General features: G+C 31.9%; 1 protein-coding gene across 1 annotated transcript; it reads left to right on the top strand.

Moving 5' to 3' along the window:
- Positions 1-208: 208 nt before the first annotated feature.
- Positions 209-2,168, top strand: LOC131637050 (uncharacterized). The gene is made up of 3 exons (XM_058907614.1): positions 209-1,400; positions 1,534-1,686; positions 1,849-2,168. The coding sequence occupies exons 1-3, from the start codon at positions 209-211 to the stop codon at positions 2,166-2,168; spliced, it is 1,665 nt and encodes a 554-aa protein (XP_058763597.1).
- Positions 2,169-13,767: the final 11,599 nt, after the last annotated feature.

Genomic DNA, 13,767 nt, shown 5'->3' with positions numbered 1-13,767 from the left:
GTTGTACAAGAAGAAAATGAAGAAAGTGTAGGCCTTAACGAAGATGCAAAAAGTTCTACAATCTAGTCGAAGAAGCCAAACAATATTGTATCCGAGTTGCAAAAACTTCTCTAAATTGTCATTCACCATTCATCTTTATTTATTGAAATGTCTTTATGGTTGGAGCAACGTGTCATTCAATGCTCTCTTAGAGTTGTTGAGAGAAGTTATGCCTTCATTGAACATCCCTGATACGTTCAACAAAGCAAAAGGCATGATAAGGGACTTAGGATTGGATTATAAGAAGATTAATGCTTGTTGTAATGATTGTATGATATATTGGAAAGACCACGAGAATGATACTTCTTGCCATGTTTGCGGTGCTCCACTGTGGAATGAAGATGTAAAAGAAAATGATAAAATTGAAAAAAATCATAAGTCTCATAAAGTTCCTTCAAAAGTTTTGAGACACTTTGCCTTGATTCCAAGACTTCAACGACTATTTATGTGTTCAAAGACAGCTAGCTCATTAAGGTGGCATGATGAAGAGCATTCAAAAGATGGAAAGTTGAGGCACCCTGCAGATGGAGAAGCATGGACAGAGTTTGATAAATGTCATTCTGAATTTGCTAATGAGCCGCGTAATATAAGACTCGGATTGGCCAGCGACGGATTTAATCCATTTCGAACCATAAATTTGTCTTATAGTAGTTGGCCCGTGGTATTAATACCATATAACTTTCCACCTTGGTGGTGCATGAAGGCTGAGTATTCTATGTTATCTTTATTAATCCCTGGACCATTTTCACCTGGGAATAATATTGATATGTACCTTCAACCTTTGATAGAGGAGTTGAAAGTGTTATGGGATTTGGGTGTAGAAACATATGATGCACCACTAAGTCAAACTTTCCAAATGCGGGCAGCTCTCTTGTGGACTATTAGTGACTTTCTTGGGTATGCTATGTTGAGTGGGTGGATTACAAAAGGGAAACTAGCATGTCCTTGTTGTAATTATGACACTAATTCAATATATTTAAAGAATAGTAAAAAGGTGTGTTACATGGATCATCATGTTTTTTTGCTCGAGGATCATAAATATAGGTCAAATACTCGGAATTTCAATGGGAGCATAGAAGATAGGCCACCACCAGAGTTGTTAACTTGGGAACAAATATCAGAGAAACTAAAGGACGTCAATAATTCTTTTGGGAGGTTGCAAAATAAAAGTAATAATGGTCCATGGAAGAAGAAATCAATATTTTTTGAGTTACCATATTGGAAGCATAATACTTTACGCCATAACCTTGATGTGATGCACATAGAGAAAAACATATTTGATAGTATAATTGGGACTTTGTTGGATATCCCAGGAAAGACAAAAGATCATAAAAATGCACGTTTAGACTTGCAAGAGATAGGTATTAGAAAGAAACTTCACCCCAGAGAGGTAGATCAAAGTAAAAAGTCAGTGTTTGCAAAAGCATGCTTTTCCATGACTCCAAAGGAAAAAACTACTTTTTGTTGTGTATTAAAAAAATGCAAAAATACCAGATGGTTATGCTTCAAACATTTCAAGATGTGTTCAACTTGCTGATAAGAAAGTTAGTGGATACAAGAGCCACGATGCACATTTCATGTTGCATTACTTACTTCAAGTGGCTGTAAGAAGCACAATGGCAAGCCAGGTTGCACACCCATTAATTCGTATTTTTCTTTTTTTCATTGTTTGTGTCAAAAGGTGATTGGGGTGGGAGACTTGGATATCTTGCAATCTGAGATTGCAGAAACACTTAGCCAATTCGAGACAATTCCCCCCCCCCCCCCCGAGTTTCTTTAATATAATGGTTCATTTGCCGATACATCTAGTGAATGAGGTAAGAATGGGAGGACCTGTTCAATTTCGGTGGATGTACTTTCCAGAAAGATATCTAGGAAAATTGAAGGGTTATGTTCGTAATAAAAGTCGTCCTGAGGGTTCTATTGCTAAAGGTTATTTGGTTGAAGAATGCTTGATATTTTGCTCTCGGTATTTGCATAATGGTGTTGAAACAAAATTCACTAGAATGACAAGGAATAGTGATAAATGTGATCCTCATGAGGCTGAACATGAAATTCCAAGATCTTGTCCTAATGTTGGTCATCCTATTGGAGGAAAGAGAAAGGGTGAAGCAATTTCTTTGGTTTGAAGTTGAAAAGGAAAAATATGGAATGACTTGTGATTACTTCAACAAGAGATGTTACATGGATGATCCTTTTGTATTGGCTTCTCAAGTGCACCAATGCTTCTACATTCAAGATCCTTTTGATTCAAATAAACATTATGTTATGAAGTCTATTCCAAGGGATTTTTTTAACATGAATGAACAACCAAATTCCAATCCCCATGAGCCGTATAATTGTGATCTATCAGATCATGCAGTGAATCTAGCTTCGAGCGATGAAATTTGTGATGTTGAATTTGTTAGGAATGACATTCCACCCACAATTGTTGATAATTTCATACCTGTGCCGGATGTAATAGAATCTGACGACGATTCAAATTCATGACAATTTTTTATTTATGTTATGGGTTTCAATGATATTAAGGTATTAATACATTCATATATTAGATATGTATTTGTTTATGAATATCAGATCCAGGTATGAGCATCATTTGCTATCCAAAGGAGTTTTTAACTGTTTTTTATAAAATTGTATTTGATTCCTTCAATTTCAGAAATGAAAATCAGTTTATAAGCTTGTAGTAAGTTTTACATCATGTATAGTTCTGTTTTAGGGTGTTTACATGCTATTTTTTCTATTTTATGCTTATGCTTATTTAAGTATTTAGCATGCCTATGGTTAACAGAACCCTTTCATGTTTATTGTTGCATGGTTTATACATCAAAATGACTAATAGTTATAACTTTTACATAATCAGCTTTTTTTACATGCTGTTTTGCATTTATAATGAAAAGTAATGAAAAATTTATTGTCTGATTGTTTCTATTGCAGGAAAATGGCAAAAAAGAATGATTTTGTGTTTGATTTCCAAGCTAAGTCTAGCATAGATTTAAAGCGGAAGATGAAAATCAAGGTTGAAAACGAAAAGGCTTTAAAAGACAACACAACAAATCAAGGAAGCAATCATATAAACATCAATGTTGGACCATCGAAAGCAATCAAAAGTAGAAGTCTCTAAGAAAATGGTTGAGTTGAGCAAAGTGTCTGTTCAGAAAAATAATAAGAATCAGTTGGAAGTAGAAGCCCCTAAGAAAATTATTGAATTGAGCAAATCAGAAGTAGAAGTTTCTAATAAAGTTGCCAAGCTGAGCAAAGTGCATGTTCTAAATAATAACAAGAGACAACTAGAAGTAGAAGCCACAAAGGAGAATAATAACAAGAGGCAACTAGAAGTAGAAGCCATAAAGATGAGCAAAGAGCATGTTCTAAACAATAATACAAATAAGAAATTGAAGTCTACGGTGGATCATCAAGTTAAAGGTTCGATTGAATCACGAGTCTCAAAGAACACCAATGAGCAAACCAAAGAGGTAAGTTATAAAGGAATGCTTATAGCTTTAATCTATGTTTTTTTAAATGAAATATAGCTTTAATACTGCAGTCCCTAAAATTGTGGGCAGGTTTTGGTTTCTTTCTTCTACACCCATGACTTCTTATGCAATATTGTTTTTTTAAATGGTTTTTAATTAGTATTAGTTGATATATAGCTCATTATTCTTTTAATTCAGATTCTGCAAGGCCTCAACAACACTATGAACAAGTCTCATCAAGCCTTTGAGAAGAAAAAAGTATTCCAAAGTGTCCAACCATGCCACTTACTGAATATCTAGATAAAAATAAGGAACAAAATGGAGTAGAGGAATTTGACGATGAAGACATATAAGAAAATGAAATGGAAGAATATATGGAGAATGGTAGCAATCATGATGGTGAAGAAGTTGAGGGAACAAATGTAAATAAAGTTGAAGGTAATACATTAGGTGCTTCATCCTCGGGATTAATAAAAAAATAAGGAAAAACTTTATGTCGGAAAATTCATGCACGAGAATTCAAAGATAGACAAGAGATCACCTTGAATGAAGAAGGACAACCAATTGGGCCAGATGACAAGACAGTGTTTGAACTCAGTAGTTTTTTGGGGACACTAGGAAGAAGTTCAGATTTTTTTCCACTCACTTTCACTAGTTGGATTGCTTTGGTCAAATATTGGGAGGAATGCAAAATAGATCCTGTGTGGGATTTTGTCAATGTAATGAACTTTTTTTATTTGTTTTTACTTTTGTTAGCATATTTTAATGTATATATCTTTCTAAATATATATTTTTGCAGGAAAAATACATTGTCCCAAAGGAAGGAAGGAAAGTTGTAATTGCTATTGTAAATGATGCTTGGAGGCGATACAAATGCTCGCTTGAAAAGAACTATTTTAGTAAGTATAAAACCATGTGCGAGCAGCTAAAAAATCGTCCACAAGAAGTACCCAGAAGAAGATTTTAAAAAGCTTTTGGAGTATTGGAGAGATGAAAACACTAAAGTAAGCTTTTTTTGTGAATAATAGACTGTTGAATGAGTTTTCTTTTGTGTTCAACACTTAAAATTAAAGTAGATTTCTATATCAATGAATGTAGGAATTCATTCATCAAAATGCCCAAAATATAGCTCAATTGAAATGAAGACATCGAATGGGGAGTAAAGGCTTTGCTGTTATAAGAGAAAAATGGTATTCTATTTTAAATTATTCTTTCATTTGTCTCCCATCTTCCTCCTCTTTTAAAAGGAAACCCTTTTGGGAATTGGATCATAATTCTCATAAAGAAATATATAGTAACGTATGGGCTTTACATAAAAGTATATTAAGATTTCTGTCACTGATGCTGAATGTTAAGAATCATTATCCTAACTCTCTTGTTGATACTAAATGGTATGTTAACAATTTTTTCTCCAAAGGTGGATAGTAATATATAATTAAATTATTTAATCCAATGGGGGACAGTAATGGCTCACGGGTGAGGGTATTTAGTTGTACCCTCACCCTAGAAGTCACCATTTAATTAATATTCTCATACTTTTGTTTTATTTGGTTTAGCGTGAAAGTAATGAAGATAAAGAACCTCCGACTCAAGCTGAAATGTTCATTGCTACTCGACAAAATAGAAAAAGAAAGGAGTTGGATCAAGAAACCAACCATGCAATTGTAAGTTATCGTTGTTAAGTGTTATTGTTGTGTCTACTAACCTTAGTTCGATTGTTTCTCTGTGTACTACTAACCTTATGTTTGCAAATCAATTTGTTACTGAAACTTATTGCCTTTAATCTATTTTGGTCACATGAAACAAAAAATATGGCATGCTGAAACAATCAATATTTATTTAGAATGTAGTACTGCTATAGAAGGCAAAATATTGTTCTACACATACATTTAGAATGTAGTATGTTACTCAAGCTTATTTAACAAGCTTATTTAGAATATGTAGTACTACTATATAACAATATTTAACAAGTTTCTTGTATGTTGAATACTATTGTTCTACAATATCAATTTGTGAATATAATATTTTTCGAAAGTATATTATGTATGCTAGTAATATTTAACAATATTTATGTATGTTGAACATACTGTTACTGTTTTGATTGCTCTGTTATTTGCCTTTTGTTTACTACTACTATATTATGTACGTTAGACAAAGCTTCAAGACTTGATTGACAATCATGGAAAAACTTCTTCAGAGGCTTTTGAAAGCGTATTAGGCAAACAAAAACCTGGGAGAATGCGTTGCTACGGAAGAACCACAACACCGACTCTCTTGAAAAGAAATGAAGAAATTGCAAAATTTAAAAGAGAGCATGCTGCTGAGGTTAGACAATTTAATGATAGGATACAGGAGATGGAGGAGAAACGTCGTCAAGACAAAGAGGAAACAGATAGAAAAATCCAGCTTCTTCTTAAGACCGTTTTGAATCAAAATACCTCAGAGTTGAATATAGATGCTCTGGCAGCTTTGATATCAACTCCTGCAACCGATGCTAACAGTGTCTTATGTTCTTCTACATCATGATGATCAAGTAATGATCAAGTAAGATTGAATTTTTATTCGTTAATTACATTGTAGTTTTAGAGCCTTCGGATAATAATCTTATTTAAATTATATAATTTTTATTTTGCAGGTCATGAATGATAATATCAATGAAGATTTTCAATCATTCGAAGATGAAGAGACTTAGATGTAGATGTAGATGTTTCACTTTATTTTTATAGATTGAATATGTTATTTTGATTATGAATAGAATATATTTCAAAATGTTTTGTTGATTGTGAATTAATGGTTGACATTGTGATATGTAATTTGAAGTTGTTTTGTTCATTTTGAATCAATTATTGAGTTATATATATATATATATATATATATATATATATATATATATATATATATATATATATATATATATATATATATATATATATATATATATATATATATATATATATATATATATATATATATATATATATATATATATATATATATATATATATATATATATATATATATAATGAGTTATGTTATTTATTATGTATTTTTTTAAAATGAAAGATCATTTTAAAATTTGTATTTGAATATTGTTATATCAAAAAAAAAAATTATGAGTGATGCTATTATCAGGTATACAAAATAAAATCATTTTTGTAAAAAAAAACATTCTTGCAACGGTTATAAACAGTTTGTCGTAGTATTAAAAGCGTTGTCGTAGCCTTTGAAGAAGAAATTCATATATTAATCTATTAGAACGGTTTCAAATCTACTACGGGTAAAACCGTTGCTGTACTCCATAAAATAACTGTCCTCTAATAAAATCAATATAGCAACGGTTTTTATTTGACAACGGAGTATAACCGTTGTTGTATGAGGTTGTTCCCTAAAGAAAAATACAACAACGGTTCTAAATAGGGCGTGCTATTGGATAAAAAACTGTTCCCAAAGGCTAGAGCAACGCCTCGGTTTGGAACAGCCAAAAAACCGTTCCCATATGTAAAAGCAACGGTTTTTAATAATTCTGCAACGATTTTTTTTCGTTCTCGTATAGTTAAAATGTTGTAGTGAAATAAGAGGTTAACTCAAAAATTTCACTTCTATTATAATAATTATGTATTTCAAAGCATAAACAAAGTATTGGAGTATGCCTTATCCTTATCCTTAGAACAAAATAGAAAAATAATTTTAAGAAAATTCAAACACAAACATCTCAACAAATTACTAATTTTTTTAGTGATTATGATGAAAATATTATTTCAACTTCACCTTGGTCATTTATTTCATATTCCATGTCATTTCCTATTTCATCAAAGTTGGATGGAATAAAAGGATTAAAGTCATCATCCATTCCTTCAAATCTAAACTCATTACCAGGATCAAAGTCATCATCAATTCCATCAAACTTGAACTCAATAGAAGGATCAAAGTTGGTAGAAGCATTGTTTGAGGAACTGCCACCCTTATTTTCCAATTCTTCCCAAAAATCTTCCATGCTAATAGCTTCATTTATTTGAATAAATGTGTTAGGGTTTATGGATGAGTTTGGTGTGACATCAATAGGTGGTGGTGGTGGTGGTGAAAAAGTGAAGGGAGAAATATCAATGGTTGGAAAAAAGGGTTGAGGAATCTCTATCGTCAAATCAATTTTCCTCTTTTTTGTGGCACTTTCTAAAGGAGGGGTATTTCTTTCTGCAGAGCCATCAATTATAGATGAACCTGAATCAATTCAACAATTGTTATTTTAATATTCAAATAATATTGCATTATATGTACATAAATAACCATGGTGAAAAAAAGTACATAAAATAACAACTTGGAGAATACAAGGAGATGTTTAGTTTCCATATACAATTACGAGAAATAATCAAATTTTATGTAATTTTTTATATTTTGATATTGTTATACCATTTTAATTTTTATTGAATAATTCTATTTCAAAATTGAAATATTTATTTAATATTTATTTAATTTTTGTGTAAATCTAAAAATATTTAAAAGTTATTGGGATATGACAATACTAACGTCATTTATTCTAGACGTACCTCGATATGTGTGTCTTATTTTTTAATTTTTCAAAATTTAAAATTTGGCTCTAAGGCCAATAAATTTGAGATACCAATTCCTCCGAACATTATTGATTGACCTCATCAGTACAAAGTTCTGTATGAAATAACTCAACACAAAAACTGTTTGTTCCTATAGAGTTCAATTCCGAGATCTTGAGAATTGGTTGACCTAACTGATGACTGATGCCAGAATAAAAATATGTATGAAATAATTCAACACAAGAACTACTGACACCTATAAAATTCAATTCCGAGAAATTGAGAATTGGTTAACCTAACTGATGCCAGAACAATATTCTGTATGAAATAATCCAACAAAAAAAACTATTGACACGTATAGGATTTAACATGAGACTTTGACAATATCACATTCTTGCAAGTCTTCACTGTCAAGACGATTCTTAGAAATTGTAACATGTAAATATTATATCCAAATGACATAGTGTATAATTTGATCTCTCCTATGTATACATAAGAGAAAAAATAACCATAGTTAAAAACCATTGTATATGTAAACATTTTTTTGCAAGAAATATACTCAAAACCATATGTAAATTACAGATAAAGCATGAAATAAATTAAATAGATAAAGAAGATAAAAATTAGATCTTTGATTGAAAATGGCTTAAAACAAATACTTCTATCAAATAACTTTGTACTTTAAAATATAGATATTTGTATGAAAGAAAAAAAATATATATATGCTTGGAGATTTTTTGATGTTGTGTTTTATCACAACCTTGAACTGGATTTTGCCTATTATGAAAGATTGAATCATCAACCTTCATGCTTGCTACTAACACCTCAATGGATGTTAATCTCAATCCACCTGCTTATTTTATAGTAGATGAAAAGTACTATAAATATTATTGTAAAAAAAAAGACTTTTGTAAATATTTTAGTATATCTATGCTTAATTTTGGATATTTATCTTCATTAATATAAAACTTTTCTTCTTTGACTATTAATTTATATAAAAGTGACAAATTACTTTTAATATCATTAAATATCATATTTTTCACTAATATTTTTTCATTTGAAATATTAAATTTTAGAAGAAAAAAAAAGAATGTGGATAACTTAGAGATCGATAAAGAAGAAAGTAAAATTTGTTTGAAATTATAAATAAATTTTTTATTCTACTATAAGAATTTAGTATTAATTAGAAAGAAAAAAAAAAGGAAAAGGAGCATCTATATAAGAGTGTATGAGGTAGCCCAATTAGTATATGTTAGTTATAAACAATTTGTATAAAGCTATAAACAAATTGTTGATACTTAGCAACTTAAAAAATTAAGACTTGTTAATAATTTTTATTCAACTACTTGATTATTTTATATTAAAAATATTTTTTGAATAGTTTTTAATAAAGGAGGGAAATTAAAAAGATTCTTTTCTTCATTACTAAGTAGAATTTATTAAAATATTTAAATTATTATATATAAATTTGAATATTATATATATATTTTTTTCTCTTTTTTAGAAAAATAAATCATTAATTCCGCACTTAATGTTTAAAATATAAAAAAAAAACACTTGACTAGCATGAGTGTAAAGACGGATTTTAAATACTTACTGTTTTTAATTATATTAAAATAATTAAATGACTAATACTGTAACACCCTTCTAAAAACCCCCGCGACTCTAAGACTATCGTCCCCCAGTGTTACAAGATCAGAGCATGACCGACACGACCCAACATAACCGGATAAACTCTACGAGTCATCCTCACCGATCGCTTAAGCCGCTACTTCAATCTGAAATCATCAAAGTAAGGGTGAGACTACGTGTAGCGGGGAAAATCTGACATCGAAGCCATGGGATTGACTCGAATCAATATTCCGTTTTGAAATCGCCACCGCGCTTTATTTTTTCAAAGGAAAAGGGAAAAGAACGTAAAACCCAAAGTTTTGTTTTTAAAACAAGAAAGAGATCTCAGGTACGGGTGTTGATTATATGAGGGGAAGGTTTTAAGCACCCCTCATATCCGTGGTACTCCACGGGAACCTTTTTGAAAATCTGTGTTGTGTGTGTGCTAAAAAACGGTTTGTTTTATTTTCAAAATAAGCTCGGCAAAGCGTTAAGCTTTGGGCCTACATACCTCCTCGGTGCAATGGAGAAGTCAGAGCTAATGTAGTTCCGCTTTTGGGAAAAAACGTTTTTAAAACGAATAAACACTTTGTTGTCGTTAGAGAGAAATACTCAGCCATTGATTTTGAGCATGAGAACAAACAAGTTCTTTGCATCGCGAATGAAAGAAGGGCTCCAACTCGGATAAAATCAACGAGTATGCCACTAGCTCTCTCACGCGGAAAAGATCTTGTTATTATCAATCAATTTCAAAATCGTGGGGTATAACCACTCGTTTCGACAATTAACGGTGTCTAAACTTTTGAAGAAAAGCCACTAAGGGCGAAAGATATTTTTAAGAAAAAAGTTTTGAAAAGATTGCAAACATAAGAATATTTTGGAAAAAGGGAGAAGATTTTGAAAATTTAAGAATGGGAGGAGATGAAGGGGCTAACCTAATGCATAAAATAAAAGCTAAGGAAAGAAACGGTCTAACCGAATAAGAAGCCAACACTTGACATTAAGAGCCAAGGTAGTTTTCCCATCCTTTGGATTTATCAATACCAACACATTAACACTTGGGGATCCAGATGAACTTATTGTCTTAGCACCATTTTTCATTAAGAACATTAAGATTCCGACGAAAATCGGGCAGAGTAACGGCTGTTTTCGGGTAAAATCCTTATATCAATGCCTTGGAATTAACCATCAAGAGCTTTCAAGGAAATACCTGCACACATAAACATACAACAGAACAATGCCAGACAGACAGAACAATCACAGGATAGTAATAGAATGAGTCCAAAGGTACTAGGTCCATAAGTCCGAATCTCCAAAGTGCTAGGGATAGTAACCGATAGTCCAAAGAGAGCCTTATGTATTTTTTTAGATTTTGATTATTTATTAGTGTTTTAGCGAAAAAATAAAGTATGGTCCAAGTGGACAAAAGAAAAATAACAGAAGCATAAACATATGTCCAAGTGGACAAAGAGAAAATGACGGAAAGTAAATATGATGAAATGATAAAGTAAAGCGATAAAGCGAGAAATATAAAGAGCGGTAATATAAAGAGCGGTATAGTAAAGGTGCGGAAATTAAAGTTAGTTGTTAAGTGTTAAAGATAACCATCTTGAAACTTGTCAAGTATGTTATCAAAGTTAGTAGGAAGATCTATGGTGAGTGAATGATGTACTTGGATTTAAATTCAATGGGGTTTATCAGAAGCTTGATAGAATCATAGCGACTACACGATAAGAACCTCCACAAGTCTTAAATCAACCGCATACAATTCTCTTCCATGTTTGATCTTTTTTTATTCGGGACACGAAATATTGCGCTATGTTAAGCAGATCGCCAAGTGATTTATGTAGAAATCACCCTACAACGAGGCCGGTCAAAACTTTATGTGCTAATGCATGCGAGAAGAACGATATGTAGATCGCCTTCCGAAAGCAATACCGCACGAAAAGAAAATAGGTAACGATCTAGTCTTTACTAAGAATCCATAAGAATTCTCAAAGTATTAAGACTTTCATCGATCAAAAGAAAAAAAGGAGAAGGAGAAGATAAAATGCATAAAGATAATCAACTCACACTATCATTAATATCATTCATCTAATATTATGGATTTGGTTCTATCAACATCCTAGATCCAATGATATTAATGAAATGGAGGAAGAAGAATAAAATTCACAAAAGATAATCAACTCACACTATCATTAATATCATTCATCTAATATTATGGATTAGGTCATTTCAAACCTATCAACATCCTAGATCCAATGATATTAATGAAGTGGAGGAAGTAGGAAGCCAAAACAAGCATAAAAAAAGGCAAAAAACACATTCTGCCTTACTGGAAATCGATTTACCTCTGTAGGAAATCGATTTCCTGAGTGCAGAGTTCAGTTTTGGGCGCAAAAAACAGAGTGGAAATCGATTTCCCTCTGTAGGAAATCGATTTCCTGCGCACAGTTTTCAAAAAAACAGCATTATGAACTTTGAAACTTGATTTAGGCAAACATACAAACACCTTATGATCACATATCCATAGGAGCACGAATTTTCCATCAAATCACCATCAAATAGCACCAATATAGCATCAAAGATGCATTGAACACAAGCAACAAAGATCTACATCTTAGAATTGAGAAATTTACCAATTCTTGAATTAAAGTGTTGAAGTAGCTTCAAAAACAAGCACAAAGTGTAGATCCTTCAAGTATGGAGATGAACAATCAAAGAAAAGAGTGAAATGTAGGAGGCTTAGTTCAAAATTAGCAAGATTCAATGTGAACCTTACTAATCTTATGAAAATGAACTTTGGGTGAGGGTTTTGGAAAGGGTGAAAAATGAATTTGCAAGCAATTTTTTGGCTCTCCAAGCTTGAGAAATGAGAGAGTAGAGGGCTCTATTTATAGAGTTGGAGCAAGAGTAGTGGCAAATTGGTCTTTTTGTGTTTGGTGATTAACTTGTGTTTAATTGGCGATTAAAGTGGCAATTAAATGGTAAAAAGTGGTAAAATGGGGTTAAAGAGGGTTTAATGAATGAGTTAATTTTGATGGGGTGGAAAATTGGTAAAATGATCAAATAAAAAGGTGCCAAAATGATGTCAAGCTTCCCTCTTATATTTTTTTGAATTTTGCGCACAGGAAATCGATTTCCCACAGAGGTAAATCGATTTCCACCTTCAAAATTTTCAAAAATTGTTTTCTTGCACTGTTTTGATTTTTGCCCGATCTTTCACCTGTAAAATATAAACAAAAGAGACAAAACATATATTTTTGATTTTTGGTTAGTATAAACAAATAAAAAAGCTATAAATGCTCGATAATTCCCCTCAGAGATAATCACAGTATCAAAGATAAAGCTTCACAATGGTGCTCTTGATTGATGATTGAATGCAATTGATGTATGATCTTAGGGTCAAAAATTGGGGTATGACACTACGTCATAATTAAATAGCATTATAAATCATCAGATATAGAATTTCATAAGCAATTATCCACCCTACTTAGCACATTCAGATTTATCAATTCATACCAATCACAAGCACAAGTCAAAAGTATGCACCAATAACACCACACAATCATAACACCGGATTTCATCCTGACATGTCACAATTTATACAAAGACCATGCAGACTCTTATGCATGTGGTACCAAAATTCATGAATCACATTCACAGGACTTCTCTCTTTGATACTGCCCTTTAGTCGCTCACACCCCACATGGGCACACGACTACTGCCTCATCGCTCACACCCCACATGGGCACACGATGACTGCCTGCTAATCTCCGCACAATGGGAATTAGCCTTCCAATGCAAATGATTTATGAATGAATGCACACATGTCACATACTTATATCATCATCAATCTGATGCTTAACATCGCTTTATCACATCTTACCAATAACGTCACAACAAGTATGTACATGTACAAGCATCATTCAAAACAAATCAATCATCATCATCCATCAAAACGCATGATACAACATTTACCATGAATAACATCCATCTGCATCATCATTCATCAAAATACATGATAACCATATTTACCACGAACAACATCCATTGCATAACAAGCAGAAGCAATCACACTATAACAACACACA

Source organism: Vicia villosa, unplaced genomic scaffold (assembly GCF_029867415.1).
Source record: "Vicia villosa cultivar HV-30 ecotype Madison, WI unplaced genomic scaffold, Vvil1.0 ctg.001901F_1_1, whole genome shotgun sequence".
NCBI lineage: Eukaryota > Viridiplantae > Streptophyta > Magnoliopsida > Fabales > Fabaceae > Vicia > Vicia villosa.
This window is presented reverse-complemented; position numbering and strand designations above follow the sequence as displayed.

Bases quoted from the DNA above. Each gene is read 5' to 3' on its own strand.
- LOC131637050 (XM_058907614.1), top strand. From the start codon at position 209: ATGCCTTCATTGAACATCCCTGATACGTTCAACAAAGCAAAAGGCATG. The intron at 1,401-1,533 runs GTATTAGAAAGA...CAAAAATACCAG, and splicing joins TTTAGACTTGCAAGAGATAG to ATGGTTATGCTTCAAACATT. The intron at 1,687-1,848 runs GTATTTTTCTTT...CGATACATCTAG, and splicing joins GGTTGCACACCCATTAATTC to TGAATGAGGTAAGAATGGGA.